This window comes from Periophthalmus magnuspinnatus, chromosome 24 (assembly GCF_009829125.3).
Source record: "Periophthalmus magnuspinnatus isolate fPerMag1 chromosome 24, fPerMag1.2.pri, whole genome shotgun sequence".
Classification (NCBI taxonomy): domain Eukaryota; kingdom Metazoa; phylum Chordata; class Actinopteri; order Gobiiformes; family Gobiidae; genus Periophthalmus; species Periophthalmus magnuspinnatus.
This window is the reverse complement of record NC_047149.1, coordinates 18,786,446-18,809,508: the sequence shown is the minus strand read 5'-3', so window position 1 is coordinate 18,809,508 and position 23,063 is coordinate 18,786,446. Positions and strand designations below refer to the sequence as shown.

The 23,063-nt window shown below is 38.8% G+C and overlaps 2 protein-coding genes across 2 annotated transcripts; one reads left to right on the top strand and one right to left on the bottom strand.

Annotated features, from left to right (window-relative positions):
• The first annotated feature begins 1,960 nt into the window (after nucleotides 1–1,960).
• Nucleotides 1,961–12,897, top strand: stmn4 (stathmin-like 4). The gene is made up of 6 exons (XM_033990932.2): nucleotides 1,961–2,048; nucleotides 7,969–8,024; nucleotides 8,599–8,691; nucleotides 8,890–9,095; nucleotides 10,712–10,903; nucleotides 11,083–12,897. The coding sequence occupies exons 2-6, from the start codon at nucleotides 8,012–8,014 to the stop codon at nucleotides 11,140–11,142; spliced, it is 564 nt and encodes a 187-aa protein (XP_033846823.1). The 5' UTR covers nucleotides 1,961–2,048; nucleotides 7,969–8,011; the 3' UTR covers nucleotides 11,143–12,897.
• Nucleotides 12,898–12,993: 96 nt separating this feature from the next.
• il17a/f3 (interleukin 17a/f3) lies at nucleotides 12,994–20,325 on the bottom strand. The gene is made up of 4 exons (XM_033990637.2): nucleotides 20,251–20,325; nucleotides 19,364–19,569; nucleotides 14,958–15,101; nucleotides 12,994–13,651 (listed from the first exon to the last, which is right to left on the bottom strand). The coding sequence occupies exons 1-4, from the start codon at nucleotides 20,257–20,259 to the stop codon at nucleotides 13,504–13,506; spliced, it is 507 nt and encodes a 168-aa protein (XP_033846528.1). The 5' UTR covers nucleotides 20,260–20,325; the 3' UTR covers nucleotides 12,994–13,503.
• Nucleotides 20,326–23,063: the final 2,738 nt, after the last annotated feature.

Sequence of the window (23,063 nt, the reverse complement as noted above, 5' to 3'; positions counted from 1 at the left end):
ATGTAGTCAGGTAAATGTCTTTAGTTTGAGATGGCAATACTGAAATATAAGTACAAGTCAGTTTATTTTGGTGATTCAAATAATTGTCTTTTTTGTATTGTTTTAAGTAGTGGTCACATTTTTATACAGAGCTTTTCCAACTTCTAGGCACTCAAAGCACTTTACATCAGGAAACACTCACCCATCCTCACACATATTCATAAACCAGTGTACGCAGACACTGGGGGCAAAGTGGGTTAAGTGTCTTGCCCAAGGACACAACAACAGCATTCATCTGCGAGCTCTGGAATCTGACCCACAGGGTGCATCTGACCACACAACCAATGATGTTCATGTTGAGAGCAGGATTCAAACCGCAAGCCATCATTTAGTTGCTTGTAAAATGTGTGCATGGGCATGGACTGAAGGGATGATATTTCTAAGCATTTTGGCAGTGTAGGGTCCCCTCTTAAGTTATTGTGCTTAGGGCCCCCAAAAAGCAAGCACCAGCCCTGCAGAGAACGCGCTTTAAACAGTGAGCTGGTTCAGGAGAACAAAGAGGGAAATGATGGAATTTGGGAGAAAAGACTGAACAGAAGAGCGGAGAAGGAGCTACTCTGGGGAGAGAAAGAGGGAGCACTGGGAGCAGATGAATTAAACATGAGGAAAGAAAACAAAATCATATCACAGTTAAAAAGAATATTTCACTTTAATATATTCCAGAAAAGCCTTTATCATTCAAATAAAGTACAATTTAAGATCTGTGCTCCGAGTGCAATTTTCCAAGATGGGGTATAGCACACATTTTGTAATAATAACTGAACTTTCGGGGTTTTGTATTTTTGTCTTTTTCATCATAAGTGCACCTCAGTTATGTTTTATCATGATTTGCACATAAACTACCTGTGAGCATGGAGAAGTACTTAAGGATGCATTTGTTGGAAGTCTGCAGGGCTCCCATTGCTTAGGATTGCTTGTAAATGTAATGTTAACATAGACTGCACTTGTTTACTGAAATCTAAAGATATATTCCAATCTTGCAATGGTTTTAAGAGGTGTGCAGGTATCATTGTCTACTAAATCAAATCAAACATGTACAAGGTTATTAAAATGAGATCCAAAAACCTGCATTCCCCTCATTCTCAGTGTTACGAGCTGCCTGTATAAAGACCCTGCTTCTTGTTGTCACTGTGTGAGTTTGAATTATTAAATGTCCCTGTGATTCTCAGCGGGCCCCCTGTAGAGAGAGAGAGAGAGGAGGAAAGACAGAATGAAAGAGAGAAAGAAAGGACAATATAAAGCCAATATGACAGATCTATATGTTTTACAAGAATCCAACATGATCCCAGGATATTTCACAAATGGCAGTGTGAGTAAGTTTTTCAGTAACATAAATCTGGATATTTTTGCGTGATGTTGTCAAAAGTAGTGCACCATTTTGCTATCGTTGATCTTACTCTCGAACCTGTGTTCTGAAAGCAGCAGTTACAGCTTCCTGGTTAAAGGAGCCATTTTGAGGACTTTTCCCCCTTCAAAAGATATAATATTTAGTTTTGAATTGTTAATCACTATGGTTACGCTGCTAATGTTTCATCAAACCCATGGATACTTTAGCTTACTTGATTGTTCAGGTTATAATGATCACACACACATTTTAAACTCTCTACACAATAGCTGACTACCACTTTTACCTCATCATAATATTTGACAACAATATTAAAATACAGGTGCAAACTTCATATCCAAACTTATTTCTATTTCTTAACCACTCCTAACCACCCCATGCACAGCGGCACTTCCCCAGACGGGCCCCCACCCTGCCGCATCACACAAAGACCGCTGGACCCGCCCCTTTTCCTCCCTCCCCCCTCTAATTGGCCACTCACCCCACAGGCTGGCACTCCCTCTGTCCAATCAGCTGCCTCCTTGGTGATGTCATGCACGCCGTGTCTCTGGTTGTTGCTGATGCTGTTGCCCGGCGCCTGTATCCGAGCATCCAGACGAGGGTTACCGTAGCGACTGCCGCCTCCAGCTCCATCCTCAGCAGCAGACGCAGAGAGCCAGAGGGGGTGAGTACACGTCTAAGTACCTACATATAGATGTAAATATATGACCATATGATATTAGCGTGCAGGGCTAGCTTTGGTTATGTAACTCTATGTTAAGAGTCTTAGGTGCGGAAAGGTGAGAGAGAGGAGCATAGCACGAGAGAACGGGGTGTACCCACAAATGTGTAATCTATTATTGATTGTCCATGTGTGCACTGAATTATATAGCTCATGTGCTGGTGAAGTGTGTGCTGCTGTGACATAACAGGGAAAAAATAATATAAGAACAGTCTGATATGTTTGAACTCATGTCTATGGGCACCTGCACTACTAAGCAATGAGTCTTCGAAACGCTCTATAATATTTTGTCTATATATCTGGCTATTCTTGAGTAATAACTAATCAACTCCTTCTTAACATGTTTTTATGTTTTTATGCATTTTGTTATTGGTAAAATGTAGGCTTTGAAGACTGCGCTTGTTGTCACTGTGCAGAGTTAGCTGGCCTGTCTTGGGAACCTTTAAAGTTCAAATAAATATGTAGCATCTGCTGTGTAATATTTTTTCTCTAAATTTACCTAAATGAACTTATCACCATGTGTTACTTCAATATCACCTGTGTACGACAACCAACTTCACTAAAGTATAAACTAAAGCGTAATCATTTTAAGTGGACATATTGGACAGTGGCATCTCTGATATGAAGACAGAAACATACACAAACACTATTACAATCAAATATAAGGTGTATTGTCATGCTGGTCTCATGACACTTGAACTGCTTTACTATTTTTGCACTGATTTGGGAATTTGAACCCAACCCAGTCTGTGCTGACCCAGTTGAGTTTGAACTTATTTACATATATTACATAGTTTTGCTTCATGTGCAATTTAACCATGCGCCAATTCAGTGCAGTTCATCTAGAATGGTGTTTCTAACAATACGCTGTTTATTTGAACTGATGATGTACACAGGTTCCAACTCAGTTTATAATCTCTGGGCATTCATAGTCTTCTCTGTATAGCTGATTTCACACTTCACATAGTTTAGCATTTTTATTAGTATACCAGCATTAACTGTGTGTTGCCTAGCTTGGATCATGGCAATTTAACCACCTCACCACACCTAAACTGATACCACTGTGTTGAGGCTAATATCTGACAAATAGAGGACAGTGATCACATGGGACTTTCTCTATGAATACCATCATCAGACAGTAAAGTCCTGACTCCAGCTCAGCATCAGCAGCACATGCAGTTTCCCCTTAAAACGACCCTAATGTTCCCATAGAGAGGCGCCGCTACCCCCCTCCTCCCCCTCTCTCACTCCACACTCTCTCTTTCTCTCTCTCTCCTCCCGAGTGCTGCAGGACGCTGGCATTGATCTGTGCCTGGGTGGCTCCGACAGTCAGTGCAGAAACATGCTAACAGCTATGAAAACTGTGTATCCAGAGCATTGATTTATATTCATCCAAACTGATAACTGGATTATTGCATCATGTTTAGCATCACTTAAAAACATAGCAGTTTATTTTATTTACAGTAACACAGCATTGTCCAACAAGGGTTTAAACCGCTAGTCAGATATTATTTTGTATATTTTGCACTCCACAGATTTAAGCTAATGTAATGTAGGTTAATATAACTGCAATGTGATGATTTTCAAGTTCCCAGCTTCCATTACCAGTAACAACTCAGACAATCATAATAGCTAGCTTAAAGGTGCACTATGTAACTTTTCTGTTGTGAGGTCTGCCACTTGCTTGTCTCCATGGAAACTGTTTTGCTTTGCTTATCTATTTTGCACTTATTTTTATAGTTAAAAAATACGTAGAAATCATGATTTTATTTTTGTTTTTATAGTGAGCAATCTTTCCTCTCCACGGATCAGACCAGTAACTTGGCCTGGTGGTGTTGTTTGTCTCCATGGTGATATATAGCATTGACGCCATATTGTGGAACATCTACGCAAAGCCAGAACATAGTCATCCATAGTTATCTCTATTGCTAAAAAGTACGTAGAAAGCATGATTTCTTATTGTGAGCAGGGTTTCCTCTCCGCAGATCAGACCGGTAACTTGGCCTGGTGGTGATGTTTGTCTCCGTGGTGATAGACAGGCATTATGCCATATTGTGGAACATCTAAGCAAAGTGGGAACATAGTTATCTCAATAGACAAGCCCTTATTTATGCATGTAGCCTTTAAATCACATTGTATTTCATTAGTATGGCCTTGCAGGAGCTCTCGTGTCCTTGGGGGTCTCCGAGGAGCAGAGAGTCAGTGGTCAGGTGAATAATGAGTATGTGTGTCGCATTTGGAGCTGCCTCGTTAGCACACTGTCAATGTCACTCTCCTCGGTACTGCACACACAATGCAGGCAAACACTCCTATAGACGACATGCAAATAAGAGAGCAGGTTGCAAACATTTTAGACCTTGGAATAAAGACAGAGAGAATGAAATGATTTTAACGCCCACTCAGTGTATAATGTGGCATAAAAAGTGGTTTAGGTGGAGCTGATTATCACAAAATTGACTCTTGTGAGCTTGAAACCATGTTAGAATGTTGTAACTTCTTCAAAAACATACGTGAAGTCGTGTTTTGCTTCATTCACACGCTAATCTGTTATTATTGTGATGTCGTGCAGCAGTCGTTTTCAAGTTAACAGCTACATTTCACCTTTTGTTTGGTAGAGATTGACAACTGCAGGACTGGAATTATCTAAATGATTGAAATGAAAGTGTGTGTCGAGTTTAAAAACACGTTAAGTATGGGTATAATACGTATGGGTTTGTGTTAAACATATGTGAGTGAAACAAAACACAACTCCAGGTATGTTTTTGAGGAGGAGTGTGGTGCAGGGAGAGATGCTTGGGTGTGACTTGGCAACCAAAGTCAATCCCATAGTGCATTGTAAGTTGCATCTTTATGGTCCGAAACAAAGGATATAATGTTGGAGGCTTTTTTATTTTTATTCTAGACACGTAGATGCGTAAGGGTGAGTTTTTGTAAAGTTGTATGGCGTGTGGGATGAGTGTAGTCCGTATTGTCCTGTATGTATTTGAGAATTAATAGATCAAAGACATGTTTTTGCAAAGAGACACTGTTTTCCAATACAACTTGTTTACCCAGGGCCCAATGCAGGAGAAGGACCCTCCAAAAGTCTATCATAAAGAACATGTAGGGTGGTTCTGCAGCTGCAATCCTAGGACTGAACAAAAAACTTACAAAGAAATCAAACAATACCTAAAAAAACAGGCTATAGAGGGCCATCACATTTTCACACAGACCACTAGTCAGGACACGGTGACACAGTGTTTCCTGGCAACAGCATTAAAAAGCACCGAGCTTTAACAAAGTGACACTAGCAGTAGCGCTACACGAGCTAACATCGTCATTAAAATCTCCCATAAATACGGAGGAGGTGGCTGTTTCATTTGGGTCGTCCGCTGCTTTGGTGTTGATTACATTAGGACCACTTCAGGAGCCAGTCGAGCTGCAGGAAATCGGAGTTTCAGTTCCAGTGAAACTCTTAATGCAGTTAAACCTCCTGCTAATGCTGTGATACTGATCCCAAGCAGGCAGAGGGTTTCGGAGCGTTCAGGGCCAAAGGGAAAAGGCAGCTGTGAACACGATCCTCATGCTGGCAAACCTAATTAAATGTGTTTATTAAGAAGTTATAAGGCAGGCAACACCGCAATTTGGAAGAAAGCTGTTGCCGATGCTGGGAGAATTTTGCGTTTTGTGTTTTGTTTTGTTTTTTTCTGAATGAGTTTGTGTTTGTGGTAGTTTGTGGTACTACTCCAAATCATGATATTACATTTATTTAATTATATTTTTTTTAAAACGAGTCAATAAACAGGTTTTGTGAATCTGTAACAGCATCTAAATTCAGTATTATTAACCACAGGCCAAACATGGTCCTTGTCTGTTGGGGTTACATAGTATGAGATGACTTTATTGTGAAACTCAATAAAATTAAGCCTGATTTGCTTTCTCATGTCTATGTAGGGACTCAAAAAAAAACCAAGTTGCTCAAATAAGGCCAATGTCACCCTAGTTTTTAATCATTCCTGTTTAATTCTCAAAATTTACTATATTAAATGAGATACACAAGTGTTTTTGACTATGCAGGGTCAATGCTCAGATCAGGAGAATGGTCCTTGTTCCTCACAGGTTGACTGAAACCAAATGGAACAAAAACAGCAGGTCTAAAACCCTGTAAAATATTTTGGAATACAACAGTAATACGATAAAAGTACTGATAAAAAAAAAAAAAATCATTCATCTATGGCTGGATGAGAGCAGTCTGACAGACGTGTGGAGTGAGAACAGGTGGTGTCTGCTCCGGCCATTTGCATGTGCTTATCTCTCTCTCTCGCTCTCTCTCTTTCTCTCTGTCTCCTTCTCTGTCTCCTTCTCTGTCTCCTTCTCTGTCTCCTTCTCTGTCTCCTTCTCTGTCTCCTTCTCTGTCTCCTTCTCTGTCTCTCTGTCTCTCTGTCTCTCTGTCTCTCTGTCTCTCTGTCTCTCTGTCTCTCTGTCTCTCTGTCTCTCTGTCTCTCTGTCTCTCTCTCTCTCTGTCTCTCTCTCTCTCTCTCTCTCTCTCTCTCTCTCTCTCTCTCTCTCTCTCTCTCTCTCTCTCTCTCTCTCTCTCTCTCTCTCTCTCTCTCTCTCTCTCTCTCTCTCTTCCACTCCCTCTTTCTCCCATTCTTTCTATCCCCCCCTCCCTCACTCTCCTTCTCTCTCCCACACCCCACGTTCTACCTCTCTCGCTCTACTGCTCTACTCCTCTCTCTCTCCCTCTCTCTCCCTCTCCTTCTCTCTTTCTCTCCTCTCTCTCCCCTTTGTCTGCTCTCCCTCCCTCTTTCTCTCTCTTCCTCTCTCTCTCTGCCTATCTCTCCCTCTCTTTTTCTCTTCATCTCCCCCCTTTGTCTTCTCTCCCTCCCTTTCTCTCTCTTCCTCTCTCTTTTTCCATTTCTCCCCCCCCTTTGTCTGCTCTCCCACTCTCGTTCTCTCTCCCTCCCCCTCCCTCTGTCTCTCGCTCCCTTTGTCTCCTTTTCTCTCCCTCTTTTACACTTGTTTCTGCTTCTGAAATCCTGCTGAATATGCATTAGATGAACACTGCACACTTGATTTCTGACATAAATCTCTCCGTGGTTGAATCTCTCAGTTTACTGCAGTACATTGTGAGTCCTGGGTTCTCTTCTTTCTGAGTGTCCTTCTGTTATTTATACCTCCTCTGCTCTTCTCAGATTTACTCCTGACGCCGTCCTCATTGCAGCACGGCAAAGGTTCCACTGTCAATTACGATGAAAAAGTGAACTGAAAAACTGCTACTTCACACATCCAAAGTTTACTACTAGTGAAACGTGAAAGCCAGATGCCCTGCCTTGCAAAAGTAGTAGGTCATGTAGCGCACTCAGTCAACGACAATATGTGGCTTTTCTGGTGGAGGGTCTGCCACCTTACAAGTTACAGGTTAGATCTGTGGAGAGGTGACCCTGTTCACAGCGGTAATGCATTTTTTGAGGTATAAAAATGTAAGTAATTGAATTTGAATTAAATGCAGGATAGATAGTTTTAATGCCATAACCAGGTCAAACAATAATATCTCCATGGCAGCAGACCCCCAACCAGAAATGTTACACAGTGCACCTTTGAGTGAGAGTTGAACCAATAATGAACCAATAATGAACTGGAGAACAAACATCACTTTCACTGTAATATTAAATGTGACTGTATGTATTGCAATATTGTGTCAGCCTTTCGTGTACAGACGTATACTGTGGATCTAGGAGTACTACCAATATAGTAGCAGTGGTATAAACTGTAGTAGCAGGGGGTATATAATTGCTTAGACCTGTGCTGTCTCTGCAGTGTGTGACCTTTTAAATGTGCTGTTTCTTATGGTGCTTAATGAGATTCCTGTGTTTTTCGACAGAGTGAAGGTGAGTTCCTGCAGCGACCCCTGACACAGTGACAAGATGACGCTGGCAGGTACAGTAAACGCCGGTTCTTTTCTACTCGGCTGCACAAATAATACAAACCTGAACCATACCGAAACCAGATTCCTATTCATTTCGGCTGTATCCAATCCAATTTTGAGTGATTCATTTTGGTGATGAGCAATGAGTTTATTTCAAAATTAATGTCAGATGAGATCTTAACTGGATTTTATGGGAAGCTGACTTAAAATAATTTGGTTTTACAGTATATGTGTGACTCATTGCCAGTTCTGAAAATCTATTGAATGTCTCTACCAACTCTTAATCCCACTTTCAGGCTTAAATCTAACTATTAAAGTGGAATAAACCAGGAAAAAAACGCTATAGGGTCAGACCTGGGAACATCATCTTCACCATATAGCCTACCCTGTCATTGTTTTCCCATCCTTGTTTATATTTATTCTCTATAGTCCTTGTTTGTCCAGCCCCAACATGACAAAATAAACTCACACCGCTGTTAAGATCTCAGAACTCTGTGTCCCATTGGCCCTGTGTCCTGTGCGTTTGTGCTGTCTCCTGGTTTAGTTTGAGGTTACAGAGTGTGACCTGTGTATGTGTGTTCTCAGCCTACAAAGAGAAGGTGAAAGAGCTCCCCCTGGTGTCTCTGTTCTGCTCCTGCTTCAACCCACAGATCGAGAAGAACACATACAAAGCAGAGGGTAAGTCATGTGGAAGAACAGTGGTGAATACATGCATTTGTAGGTTTACATAAACAAATACTGTTTAAAATACAGGAAGGGTTACTCATGGTGAGGAGTCAAAGCATGTTTTTAGAGTATATAGTGAAATGTTCTGAGTGTGAGTGCTGTGTTTTTATCGTGGTAATTGAAATAATGTCTGTGTTTACCTGTGCTCAGATGCGGTGGACCTCGGCTGGTGCAGTATCAAAGATGTGGAGGTGATCGAGCTGAACAAGCGCGCGTCAGGACAGGCCTTTGAGGTGATCCTGAAGCCCCCCTCCTTCGACGGGGCCCCCGAACTCAACACCTCCATGCCCCAGCGCAGAGACCCCTCCCTTGAGGAAATTCAGAAGAAACTGGAGGCTGCTGAGGAGAGAAGGAGGGTACGCAACTTACACAGGGAACTAAGAACTATATAAGCTCTAAAAGACACCACCAGTATATCATTTAACTATCCAGGGGTTTAAGAAGTATGAAATTAGGACTGTTGCTGTGGAAATGAACAATTATTAATTAACAATTATTGGGAATCTAGTTGTACAATCAAATTTTCCCATGGGTTTCAGAATGATGAAACATTAGGACTGTTGGCATAGCAATTAACAATTTAAAACAGAATATTCTATCTTTTGAAAGGTAAAAAGTCCTATATATGTTGTCAAAAAAAAAGGAAAATGAAACTCTCACAGCTATAGAACTGAAATATAGTGCAAATTTTTGTGGCTAATTTTGTGGCAATAAAAATCTCTTGCTATTGGCTGAAGTGCAACACATTGAAAAGACTCCAAGTTGTGTTTCCGTTGTAATGTGAACCAGGTGCAAAGACAAACTGTGCTACGTGTGGTTCATTAGGGCTTTGTCAAGGACCAACAGCAGCCTTTGTAGCCACGGTGATTTATCAGGAGCTGCGAGGATCTGAAGAGAGATCAGAGAAAGAGGATAGGAGAGATGAGAGGAAAAAAGAGAGGAGAGGAAAGAGGAAAGGAGGTAGGACACAGGAGATAGGAGACAAGGGAGCAGGCGAGATGAAAGGGAGATGAGAGCGCACAAAGGTTGTATTCACTGGAGCACAGAACAGAGAGGAGTGTGTCCGTCAATCAGCACTCAGCTAAAAACAACCTCCAATCTGATTCTAATGGCTTTTAAAACAATCAGGGATCATTCAAAACATAGGAAATTATACAGATCTGCTTAAAGATGCACTATGCCACTGGTGATTTGCGTGTCTCCGTGGAGATGTTTTAGCTTCATCGGAAATGCCCCACTGTATGACATTAAACATAGTAATCTTCCATTAATTCATATTAAAAGTGTTTTTATTGCTTAAATAGATCTGACATGACCTTTAACTTGGTCTGGGGGCGTCATCGGCTTGCAAAACTGTAGAATATTCTAGGCAAAGCAACTACATTGCTATGGAGAAGAGCAAGAAAACTTACATAATGCACCTTTAATTCACCTCTATGCTGCACTATGTATATTACATTATATATTCAGTCAAAGTAGTGGTATTCAAAGATTTGTTCCAGATATTTTTTTAGGTCTGTTGTTAAATTCATAAGTTTTATCAAAGGACATTGGCAAATAGATACGAACTACGCTCACTGTCAGAGGGGGTGAAAGCGCAGATTTACAGCCACACTACCCCAAGACGCTTGTGGCTACAATTTACCATTACAGTTTGGAGGAGATGTGATTGACTGATGGACGAAATAATTAAAATGTTGATTATTTTTCAAGTGTAATTTTATAAACTTTTTCCAGTTGGGAGTATGTATATCACATATAATTTAATATTGCAAGTTTAATTCCAACAATAATATTTCCATGGAGACAAGCAAGTGGCAGATCCCCCATATGAAAAGGTCCATAGTGTACCTTTAAGTACCTTTAAATGTACCTTTAAATGTTAAATTTTATTGCAAAATTGTCCATAAAGTCCAGAATTAGCATAATATTTCTCCATTAACATGAGTTTGAACCTGCAATCCCTCTGTAGATCCAAGAGGCGGAGCTGAGGAAACATTTGGCAGAAAAGAGGGAGCACGAGCGTGAGGTGATCCAGAAGGCCTTCGAGGAGAACAACAACTTCATCAAGCACGCCAAGGAGAAGCTAGAGCAGAAGATGGAGGCCAACAAGGAGAACCGCGAGGCTCTGCTGGCGGCCATGTTGGAGAGGCTGCAGGAGAAGGTACATACACTAACAAAACAAAGTGATGCTAAGGGAGGTTTGCAAAGACCACTGCCCTTTGAACTTTCATTTTCCCATAATAATATCTCATTTGAGGTTGTAATCAGCATCTTCTCTCTCATAAATGTTAATCAATTCTAAAATGCTAACGCGCAGCATGTTGTGTGTGTTCTTGGCAGGACAAACACGCAGAGGAAGTGAGGAAGAACAAGGAGCTGAAAGAGGAGGCCTGTCGGTAGACCTGAGGAGAGAGAGACAGACGACAGGAGCGAAACAAAAGGGGAGGGCCCGGGGATTCATTCAAAAAGAAAATCCAAAACAGTCATGACAAAAAAAAAACAACAAAAAAAATCAAGAATTTTTGATATTTGATGTATGTTAATGAGTAAGCTGTACAAAACTACGCCAAAAATGTGTGTTTTTAAAGGATGAGGGAGGGTGCTCTTTCATGCTTTTGTTTGGCAAGGGAAAAAATGCTGGAAAAAATTGTACTAAAATTGTAAAAGAAATCACAATGAATGTTAATATTTTAGACAGTTCGTGTTTGCCAGTGATCAGATGTGTTCAGAACAAAAGTGTAAGGTTGATAATGATTTTATTTTCCAACAAAAAATCCACTGAGGATTTAATTTAAAAAAACATAAAAACAAAACAAAAAAAACAGAATTCCCTTAGTGGCATTGACAAAAAAAACTTCTGAATCCATCAAATTATTTTTATCATACTTACTTGCCTCAATCAGTTTGTGTCAAATCATTGTGAAATTTCTTCACAATTGAAATGACAATAAAACAAAGTCATAGAGTCAAGAGTCATATAATGCAATGGACAATTGGCCTTGTTAGTATTGAAACGTATTGAAACTTAAAACCATAGAGACGATCATGTGCATCTCTTCCTACAGTTTGACTCATATTACACAGGAAGTCTGACTTGTAAACGCATTTTATGAATCATCATTAACTACTTTGAGTCTGTTAAAGGTGCTCTATGTAACTTGGCATCTGACACCTGCCTGTCTCCATGGAGATCGACAGTTTGGCATTAAACAAGTTGTTGTCTTTGCTCAGTTTTTATTGCTCAAAAAATACCTTGAAAAGCACGTATTCTCACTGTGAGCTGGGTCTTCTCTGAACAGATATGAACCGTAATTTGGCCGGGGTGCACCGCTTTTTAATGTCGTACTGTGGAACATTCCAGGTTAAGCAAATACATCTCAATGGAGACGAGGAGGCTTCACGAGAAAAGTTACATCCTGTACCTTTAGCAAACTTTAGTCTTTAGTTTCACAAGCACTAATTTCTTTGTATCTATCTGATCCTTATATAATTTATGTGAACTTTAAACTCTCGCACTCTTGCACTGTTTCTTTTGTTTTGTTGTATCTTGACGAATTGTATTTTGTGTTTTATTAATCAGTTAACGACACAAGAAAATGCAAGAAAGCTTATGGAGTTTTTTGGGGTTTTTTTGCACAAATGTACTGCTTCATTCTGTTGTTTCCGGGGTAGCCTGGCTCTGAAGGACTTTAGACCGTAAGTGTAGGTGTCAAATAGTGGCATGTTTAGGATTTTAGGGCACGGTTTGCACTCTTTTTGTCACTAAGCACAAGTCATAAGCACATATGCAAACACTGAAGGCAGACACAAAATCCTGAACGTTCAGAATATCCATGGGGCTTTTAGGAGTGATGGAAAATTAGCATCCTAGTTATAGCAACGAACTAGAATATTACATCATTTGATCGGTAAAAAGTACTCAAAATGGCGCCTATAACCTGGACGGTGAAACTGGGACAGCTCCTCTGCTTTGGCATGTGACTGTGATTGTATGATTTCTAATAGTGAAAGGTTGGCTGAGTCATACTGACTTTAGGAGCCGTGTATGGAGGATTTTTGTGGGTTTAATATAACGCTCTGTCTGTATCTGCTGTTTGTCTAAAGGCGATTGACTGTAATTGTTTTGGCATGGTCAGTAAAAGCAACTTGATTCAAGTCTCACGATTCTCTGTTTATTACTTAAACACAACTCTATAATAATCTTTATTGTTTTTGCTGTAGTCGAGATGCATTTCAGAAGCTCATCTCTGACAACGCACTTTACGACATTACAATATCCGAGTATCCTGATTGACCAAGTTAAAGGTCAGGTAGAGAAATTAGTTAAATCTTTTTTTTTTTAATACATTTTGAGAACAAATCTAAATGGCATATTTCACATCCTTTAAATCCAAAATTTTGATGCAACCTGTAGAGGGCAGCATTTCACTTCCTTATGCTAAACACATTGTTACAACATGAAAAACAGGCTTTAGCTTTTGGTCTGGTATTGTTGTTGATGAAATAAAATACAGTAACAACTGATATGAAGAAAGGTCCCTGTACAAAGCCAAACTGGACCAAAGATATTTTGAAATTCCATTACAAAATTAAATGATAAATTAAAAAAAGTCACAGTATTTAGCATCCAAATAGAACCTAAAGTTATATTATATGTAAAATGCTCTGCTTTTATAAATAGTCTAATAATAACGCTAAAAGTGCAAAAGCATTAAAGACTCTGTCCACAAGGGCGGCACCGTTGTCTTGTCCCAGGCCTGATCAGTTCTGCGTGTGCACGATGGGCCTCATGCACGTGCAGCCCACAGTCACCACCTTCGTGCTCAGTCTGAAGTCGTACCTCTTCTTGTCCCTGTCGAAATCCTGTGGGGACGTCCTGCCTCGAGCCACTTTCTTTTTGCGCTGGACTCTGAAAGTGAAGTGAGGGGAATACATCAGGAATAAAAAGCAAAAATTTGCATTGCAATTTGTACAATGTGAGAAAAATGATACTAAAATCCAAGCAATAATGTCTAAACTGCACTTTTAAGTTGTGTTACTCATTTTCTTTTTTGTTTTAGAGTTACCATTATGTGAACAAAATAATAACTGTAACTACTGTAGTAACAATAGGCCTGTCACTATAACACATTATGAAGCACGGTATATTGCCACAGATAGATACTGCGATGAACGATCATATTGAAACTACTTTATGCCACTCACACAATAACAATAAAGCAGGATAATCCCAGTAAGATCATGTTTAAATATACAGCATCATTAAAAGACATATTCGTTTACTCAACTCTCTACAGCTCAAATCTTTTCATGTTACATAAATAATAACTACACTGTAAAGAAACAGTACACACGATAAATATTGAGCCCCAAAATATATTGTTCCAGCTTTCATATATCCTAATTATCGTGACAGGTCTAGGTCAAAATCTCATTTTCTGTAATGAACATTAATGATCATTGATGTTTATACAGTAGAGAGAGGGTCATGGTATTGGTAAAGGTATTTTGATTTATTCTCTGACTGAAAATGCCTTAGTACAATAGTTTTATACTAAAATAACTATGCCTTAATGAGCCAAAATAAAACAGACGAAAGAATTGATTCATATTGAACACAGTTAACTAAGGCTGAATCATTCTTATTAACCATAATGAACAAAAAGTTTAAAGCTTCTATATTACACGAAATTGACTCTTGTAAGGTTTAAGACATGTTATAATGCTGTTACCTCCTCAAAAATGTACCTGCAGTTGTGTTTTGTTTCATTCACATATGTTCGAGTAATCCTTTCTTATTAGTTTGTCTATATCTCCAAAGCTCAGAATGGTCAGTTCCACCTTGTGATGTCATGAAGTGGTAGTTTTCAAGTTAACAGCTACATTTTTCCTTTAGTTCATAGAGAAATCGCAAGGTGGAACACAGTGTTTCCAGTTTGAGAGAAGAACTCAGCCGAAATATGCAGGGTTTATGTGTTAAACATGTGAATGAAGCAAAACACAACTCCAGGTCTGTTTGTGATGATGAAATAACATTATAACATAGATCAGAAAACAGCGTAATATGGGCCCTTTAAGGCTTTTGTCATGCTTTATTAAGGCTTTAAATAGTTGGGTTTTTTATATCAATTTTAAAAGGTCTGGTTTTCATTCTAATATGGTTAAAAACATGTGATTTTGTGACATTTTTGACCTATATAATGGTGGCCCAGTACCTGTGCAGGACCACGATCTGGTACAGGATGGGTTTGGCCTCCAGAGACAGGTCCTCTTGGCCGGTCTCGGGGTTCACACAGCCAGCGGTCAGGCATTTTGCTTCGTACAGACACTGAGGCACCCGGGATGGGTCACAATCCTCTCTGCACAACACAAACACCCAGAATAAATGTAGAAATGTAAATGTAGTTTGCAGAAATTGAGTAAAGCTATGAGGAGTGACATGCAATGCAAAAGATATTTACAATAGAGGATTTGAATGGAAATAAATGGAAAAAGAGATAATATTTTGTTCCATTCATACTTCGTAGAGTCTTGTAATGCAGATATCAAGTTGTGGTTAGGACAAAATTTTCTGCACTTAAATGAAGAAAAAACAGAATATATTTTGTTTGGTGATTCTGCCCCCTTAAATCTTGGCTCACTGACCTCAAGGCTCAGACCAACTGCTAAAAATCTCGGGGTCATTCTTGACAACACTTTTAAATTTGATAAACAAATTGACAGTGTGGTCAGAGCAAGCTTTTTTCAACTGCGTCTTTTAACAAAAGTTAAGCCATTTTTAAATCGCAATGATCTTGAGAAAACGATTCATGCTTTTATTAGCTCTAGAATAGATTATTGTAACTCACTTTATGTTGGTGTCTCTCAGTCGTCCTTGGGGCGCCTCCAACTTGTGCAGAATGCTGCAGCAAGATTTTTAACCAACACATCCAGACGCCAACACATCACCCCAGTCCTTTATTCGCTCCATTGGCTTCCTGTTTCTTTTAGATTTTAGATTTTTCTTTTTGATTTAAAAATGTTACTTTTTGTTTTTAAAGTTCTTAATGGCCTCGCCCCGCCCTATCTGGCTGAACTGTTTGTGGTCCAAAATCCAAACCGGGCCTTGAGGTCATCTAATCAACTCCTTTTGGAAGTTCTGAAAACTAAATACAAACACTGGGGTGATCGGGCGTCTCTGTGGCTGGGCCCAAACTCTGGAACAAATTGCCTCCTGATATGCGCACCATTACTGACTTTGGTCTTTTTAAATCCAGGCTTAAAACATATTTATTCAGACTGGCTTTCAACACTTAGTATGTTGTGATACATTATCATTATTTATAATTTGTTATATTAATGTACTTTATTCTATTTTATTCTCCTATTTTACTGTTTTAGTATGATTTTAACTTGTTTTAATTTGATTTTACTGGAAAGCACTTTGGTCACCTTGAGTGTTGTAAAGTGCTCTATAAATAAACGTTGATTGATTGATTGATTGTCCAACACGTCTTGTTTAATATGTGATATTTTGAGGACTTTTGCCCATTCAGGGATATCTCAAAAGTACAACAGTAGTCGCCTGTAAAAGTTGTTGATTTGAACTACAGAAACAGTTCAAACAGTAGGTCAATAAAAAAAGTTGATTGACGAGAATTTGATCTGTTAGTGATAAAACTCAACCTGACAAACTATCAGAATCAGATAACTGAATTTGTCTTACAGGGCAAATCAGATCATAGATGTAGCTCAGAACAGTAAAAAACACAACCAGTACAATAAATACAAGTAGTGACAATACAATAGGTAGGTTCACACGCCAACATCTGATTTTGAGACATTTAAGATTATTTAAATGCCCTGCAAACCACTGAATCTGATCTGAGTAATCTGAGGGACTATGATCAGAAAGAAACTTGATGATTTTGCTGTTGTCTTATCTTTTTTTTTAAATCGCATAATAATCAGGTTTAGAATGTGCATGTAACCGCAGCCACTTTCACATTTGCCAGTGTGAATTCAGTAGGTAGATACAAACACAGGGTTCTTCTGAGGTAAAGTGCAAAAGCTAAATTGCTGTTGTCAAAATGCACGATAAGGTGTAGGAATGAATAAAACAGTGATAAGGGTTAGGTCTACGGGGCCTTCTCTGCTGCTGCTCTCACCCTCTGGAAGTCCCTGCCCAACCACATCTGAGACTCATCCATGTTCACCATCTTCAGAAAAGCCCTGAAGACTCCGACTCTTCAAGACTACGTTCAAATAACTGCATCTCCTTTTTTTTTCTCTATTTCTTTCATTTGTGTTTTGTCTGCCTTAAATTTTGTGAAGCGTCTTTGAGTGTCATGAAAAGTGCTATACAAGTGTTATGTATTATTATTATTGTTGTTGTTGTTGTTGTCGTCGTCATTATCATCATCATCATCATCATCATCATCATCATCATCATCATCATTATTATTATTATTAAATTCACTTAAAAGCTTGATGACAGCTGCAATAAAGGACTGTTAGTACCTGTCACTTCCTATGGGGGCCTTATAGCACCTCCTAGAGGGCATTGGGGAGAACTACTGTTTAAAGATGTGGTCATGGTGGCCTAATATGCATCTGGATTTGCAGACTGGCTCCACAGGACATTTATAGCATCTGATTTATCCTTATCCTTAGCCAACAGATTGTAAAACAAGCAAATAAAAGCGAAGATTAAAAACTCTAAATAAAGGAATGATACAAGTTAGATTTGTTACTGGCATTTTTGTTGTAATGGCATCAGTGTTTATTTAGGTCATAGTCAAACACCATGCCAGTTAGTTATGAGCCTTGCATGAATAATTCTAGAGCTGTGATCTGGGCTTTTTCTCTGGAAGGCAATTATCATTCCCTAACATTTAGATCCAGGAGACTTGCCATACCATTCTACAGAATAAAAAATAAAATACAAAGTCTAACAGAGCTGTTGCCATGGCCAGTTTCAGGGCCTTGACACAGTGAGAGCAGGACAGTGTCAGTGTCTTTAGCAGCTCTGCTTGTGAACAAGTCTCTCCATGTCTTAGCACCAAATACATCTCTGACATGTTAGTGCCATATGAACCATATTAACCTCTGAGGACTTCAGGGACCGGCCTCCTGCTGGTGCACAGAGTCAGGACTAAACATGGGGAATCAGCATTTCAGTTTAATGCAGCGAAAACCTAGAACAGTCGTCCTGAAGATGTGAGACAGGCCTCTACTTTGACAATGTTTGAATCCAGGCTCAAAACAGTTTTGTTTAGCTGTGCATATGACTGAAAGGTTTTTTTTTTCTGCACTCTTCTCTTTTAATATTAATTTTATGATAATTATTTATGTTTTCATTTGTTTGTATTGTGATGTTAATGTTTTTCTTATTCTGTAAAGCACTTTAATTACTGTTCTTTCTGTACTAATTGTGCTGTACAAATAAACTTGCCGTTCCTGTCCTGGGTGGACCTGCAGCTGTTAGTGGCAAGGCAAGTTTATTTGTATAGCACAATTCGTACACAAGGTAATTCAAAGTGCTTTACAGAATAAAAAAGACATTAAAATCACACAAATCAAAACATAAATAATCACCCAATCTGCAACTCTCTCACCCACTCGTTTGCACCCTTTAAAAACTCTCTCGCACTCTTTAAACACTGTCTTGCTCAGTTTAAGAACTTTCCCATTATTTTACAAAAAAATTTCCTGCCACTTCTCAAATACTTTCCTGTCACTTTACTATGTCTAATAAAAGTACATCAGTCCATGTTTCTTTTGTCATCATAAAATTACCATTAAAGGAGAAGATTGCAGAATAAAAACCTTTCAGTCGTTTGCACAGCTAAACAGAACTGTTGTAGTGATGATAATTCATAACGACTACAGACCTTGATTACTCCTCGCCCATGTGGTTTACACCTGTTGGTTTTGACCCAGTGTTGTCCTTTTCTAATCTTGTTTATAATCCGATACTTTGTTTTTTGTTCCACAAAATTGGCTAAAATCTTGAGATCCTGACACTCATATTGTAGAAATTTGGCTCAATAGCCAAATTTTCTTATTGCTTACTTTGCTTACTCGTACTTTGTCATGAATTATTCAAAAGGTAAATGCACAAATGTTGAACCTGATCATTTCTATTTTTGACTAGATCCAAGAACTCCCTGTATCACAACAAAACCCTCAAAAATCTGCATTTCAACAATATGAATTTAAGCTGCCCCCATCTGTATTTAATATAGAATGATGTGATGTCATCTTACTCTAAAAGTACAAGTATACAAATTCATTTATAAATTTTTTGTTTGAATTTTGTGCATTTATTTTTGTTTGCTCAAAGCCAAACTTAAACTCAAAAACTTTAGTCAAGAAGTTACGGTACTATGTACATGGTAACCCTCAAATCATATGAAAAGTACTTTTTATTTTTCAATCCTGTTACAGATGCTCTCAAATGTAGTGAAGTAAAAGTTAAAAGTATCCATTGTAAAATTTACTTAAGGAAAGTAAAGATACGAAAAAAATAAATAAAATAAAATAACTTAATAAGTACAGTTTTTACTACTTTTACTTTGTTTCCTCCCACCACTGCATCTGAAACCCTGCAGTAGAGGGTGGGATACACAAAGGGTCCTACCTGTAGACCCATGGAGACACTGACAGGTTGGCCGTGTTGCTGGAGGACACTGGGGGGTCTGAGAAGAGATGTGAGGAGAGGGAGGGGTCCAGGATCAGCTTCACGGTGCGACCTTTTCCTCGTCTGTTAACTTTGGTCTTGATGCTCTGAGATTTTGTGCAGTGAAGAGCAGCGAGCAGAGCCAGCAGCAATACAGCCCTGAATAACTACGCAGACACACAACAGGGGAGAGAAATGTAGGTTAATGATCAAAGTAATACTACAATACAATACGAAAAATACTGGTTTAATGATTGTTAATAATTACTTGAACTTTAACGACTCTAATGGTGGATTCCTTGGTATTAAAGGTCTTTAGGCATGTGTTTTAAATCAAAATGGGAATAAAAGAACATTTTGTGATTTTTATTATATGCCTTCAGAGCTTATTATGTCATACAGTAAAAAAAATATACAAAAAAGGTCCAAAATGTAAAATAGTAATAAGCAACTCGAGTAATTAATAACTAAAGTCATTGTTAGTTGCAGCCCTAATTGAATAAATAAACAAAAGTGTTGAAAGAAGAAAAGGTTAAAAGTAAATATTCAACTAAATAAGTCAAATTTTTAACATGAGAAGTTTTACATTCTGCATTTTCACTTTTAACACATTTCATTTATAGTACATAGCACACAAAAGGTTCGTGCATACTATTAACATCCCTCTATGAAGTAAGGTTTGATAAGACTTTAGTTTTACATTTTGAGGACATAATTCACCTGCAGAGCCCCACATAATACGTCTATTCTCTATTGCAATGTGTAGAGGATTCTAATGGACCAAAGTCACTCCTTACATAAAAATAGTGTGCATGTTGGCATCACTGTTTAAGAAGTTGTCTACTCACCAAAACCATGTTGTCTCTCTGATTGTGACTCCCTCTGCTCCTCTGCTCTGGCTGTGCTCATGGTTTATACGCTGCATGGGGAGGGTGTGTTCTGTCTCTCATTTGACACAAGCTCAATGCTTTTCAAGCTTTAAAAAAAGAAGGAAAAAAAGATAACATACTGTTGCTTGTTGTGGGTTTTTTTCCACTTCCTGTTCACATTACCTTTTGATATGTTTTATTTTGCATTGTCAATAAACAAAATAGTAAAGTGAACAATATTTGACACATTCAGCTCTGGAAATGTGGTTGACACCATCTTATCATGCCAAATGTGGTATAGGAGCACTTAAGTGGTACTGTATACTCTGCACTGTGTAAAGTATCAGTTAGGCCACAGTAGCTCAGTTGGTAAAGTGTCCACTGAAGGGTGGTAGTCCTAATCCCGCTCTGAACATAAAAACATCATTAGTTTAGCGGTCAGATCCACTAACCACAGGTTGGCAGTGTGATTCCAGCTCCCACAGATGAATCATTGTGTCCATCTGATTAAACTTTTCCTGTTTTAGGTCAATTAGGATTACCAAAATTACTTCTGTTTGCTAAATGCCAGAATAATGAGAAAGATTTTTTCAGTCAGATGTTTACATATGGTAGGATTACTCTTCTTTTAAGCAATTTGGGGAAAACCAAATGATGTCATCTCTGTGGAAGCTTCTGACAGGTTTATTTACAACATTTGAGTTAATTAGAGACACACCTGTGGATGAATTTGAAGGCACACCTGAAAACAAACTGCTGTGTGTGACATCATCATTTCAAAGGAAATTAGCCAAAATACTAGAAAGAGAATTATGGACTTAAACAAGTCTGGTACATCATTGGGTGCAACTTTCAGATCCCTAAAGGTGCCACATTCATCTGCTCAAACAATTATACACAAGTATGAACACCATGGGAATGTCCAGCATCACACCGCTCAGGAATGAGATGGGTTCTGTCCAGAGATGAACGTGATTTGGTCTGAAATGTGCAGATCAACCCAAGAACAAAAGCAAAAGACCTTGTGAAGATGCTGCTGAAGCTGGTGTCATTAGTGTCAACAGTGGGTCATTATCCACAGTGAAATGAGCCTGTGCCGACACTGGCTGAAACGCCACTCTGCCAGAAAGAAGCCATCACTCCCCAAGAAACATAAAAAAGCCAAATTACAGTTTGTAAATGAACACAGGTACAAAGACCTTCATTTTTAGAGAAATTCCTTGTGGTCTGACAAAACTAAAATTGAGCTGTTTGGTCATAATGAGCATCGCTACATTTGGAGGAAAAAGGGGGAAGCTTGCAAGCCTGAGAACACAATCCCAACTGTGAAATACGGGGGTGGCAGCATCATGTTGTGGTGTCGTTTTGCTGCAGGGGACTGTGCACTTCACAAAATGTCATCATGAGGAAAGAACATTATGTGTAAATATTGAAACAACATCTCAAGACATCAGGAAGTTAAAGCTTGGGCACAAATGTGTCGTCCAGATGGACAATGGCCAAAAGCATACAGCCAAACTGGTTACAAAGTGACTTAAGGATAACGAAGTTAGTGTTTTGGAGGGGCCGTCACAAAGCCCTGATCTCAATCCTATTAAATATGTACGGGCAGACCTGAAAAGGCACGTGCGAGTAAGGTGGCCTACAAACTCGGCTGTTACACCAGTTCTGTCAGAAGGAATGGATCAAAATTCCTGCAAACTATTGTGAGAAGCATGTGGAAGGATATCCAAAATGTTTGACCCAAGTCATTCTTTAGTATTTGGTACCAAATGGTACCAAATACTAATGAAATGTAAACTTCTGACTTTGAAGAAAGTAATGAAAAATTGTCTAAAAGAAAATCCTTTTCTTATTATTCTGGCATTTAGTAAATAGGAATAATTTTGGTAATCCTAATTGACCTATATTATTTAACAAATTAAAATAAGAATTACAAAATAATTATTACACAAATTAACAAAACTATAGGGCTATAGCGATGACTATTACACCAATGAGCCAGGATAAGTGGAACTAAACGAGTTGTGGACAAAAACATGAAACACTTTTTTAAATTATTATTTTGTAAGTACGCTTATAATACAAATAAATGAAATGTTCAATTGATCCAGCCAAAATCTGGGTTCTAGGCTATGTGCAGAATTACACAAAATATCAGTGTGTAGGTCTAGACGTTTCGCCGCTGTCATGTCTGAGTTAAGTGCTGAATCACAGGTCTATTTACCCTATGTCACCCTTGGATGAATGTGGGTCAGGAGGGTGCTGACATGGCCCTGTGTAACTAAACATCAACTGTTTAGTCTATGATAAGATCTGGAGCCTTTTCACTGTAAAGCACAGAACATACCGGTATAATCAAACCACACTGATCTTGTATTGAGATAAACGACAGTAATTGACAGAAGCGGGTGGGAATCAATATGTGGGAATCACCTTTCAAAACGTACACATTCAAGTCGGGAACCTGCAAACAAAATCTCCCCTGACATCAGGATTCTCAAGAAATCTCAACTTTACAGAGATTTTTTTACACAATCAAATATGACCATAGAAACCAACAGTACAAAGGATGGCAACTCTTAAGTCTTAGAAATTAACCACTCGCTATGTACTTTAAATTAAAGAATTCAAGACTTTTTTTTTAGGTTGATTCTGGCCCGCTCCCTCTCCCGCAGCTGTAGACACCACAGACATTAATCTTATCAACACTTCATTAAAGCTCATCAAACGAACATGATTGGAAAAGACAACTCCACCCAGTTAAACCAGTGGAATTAGTCACATTCTTT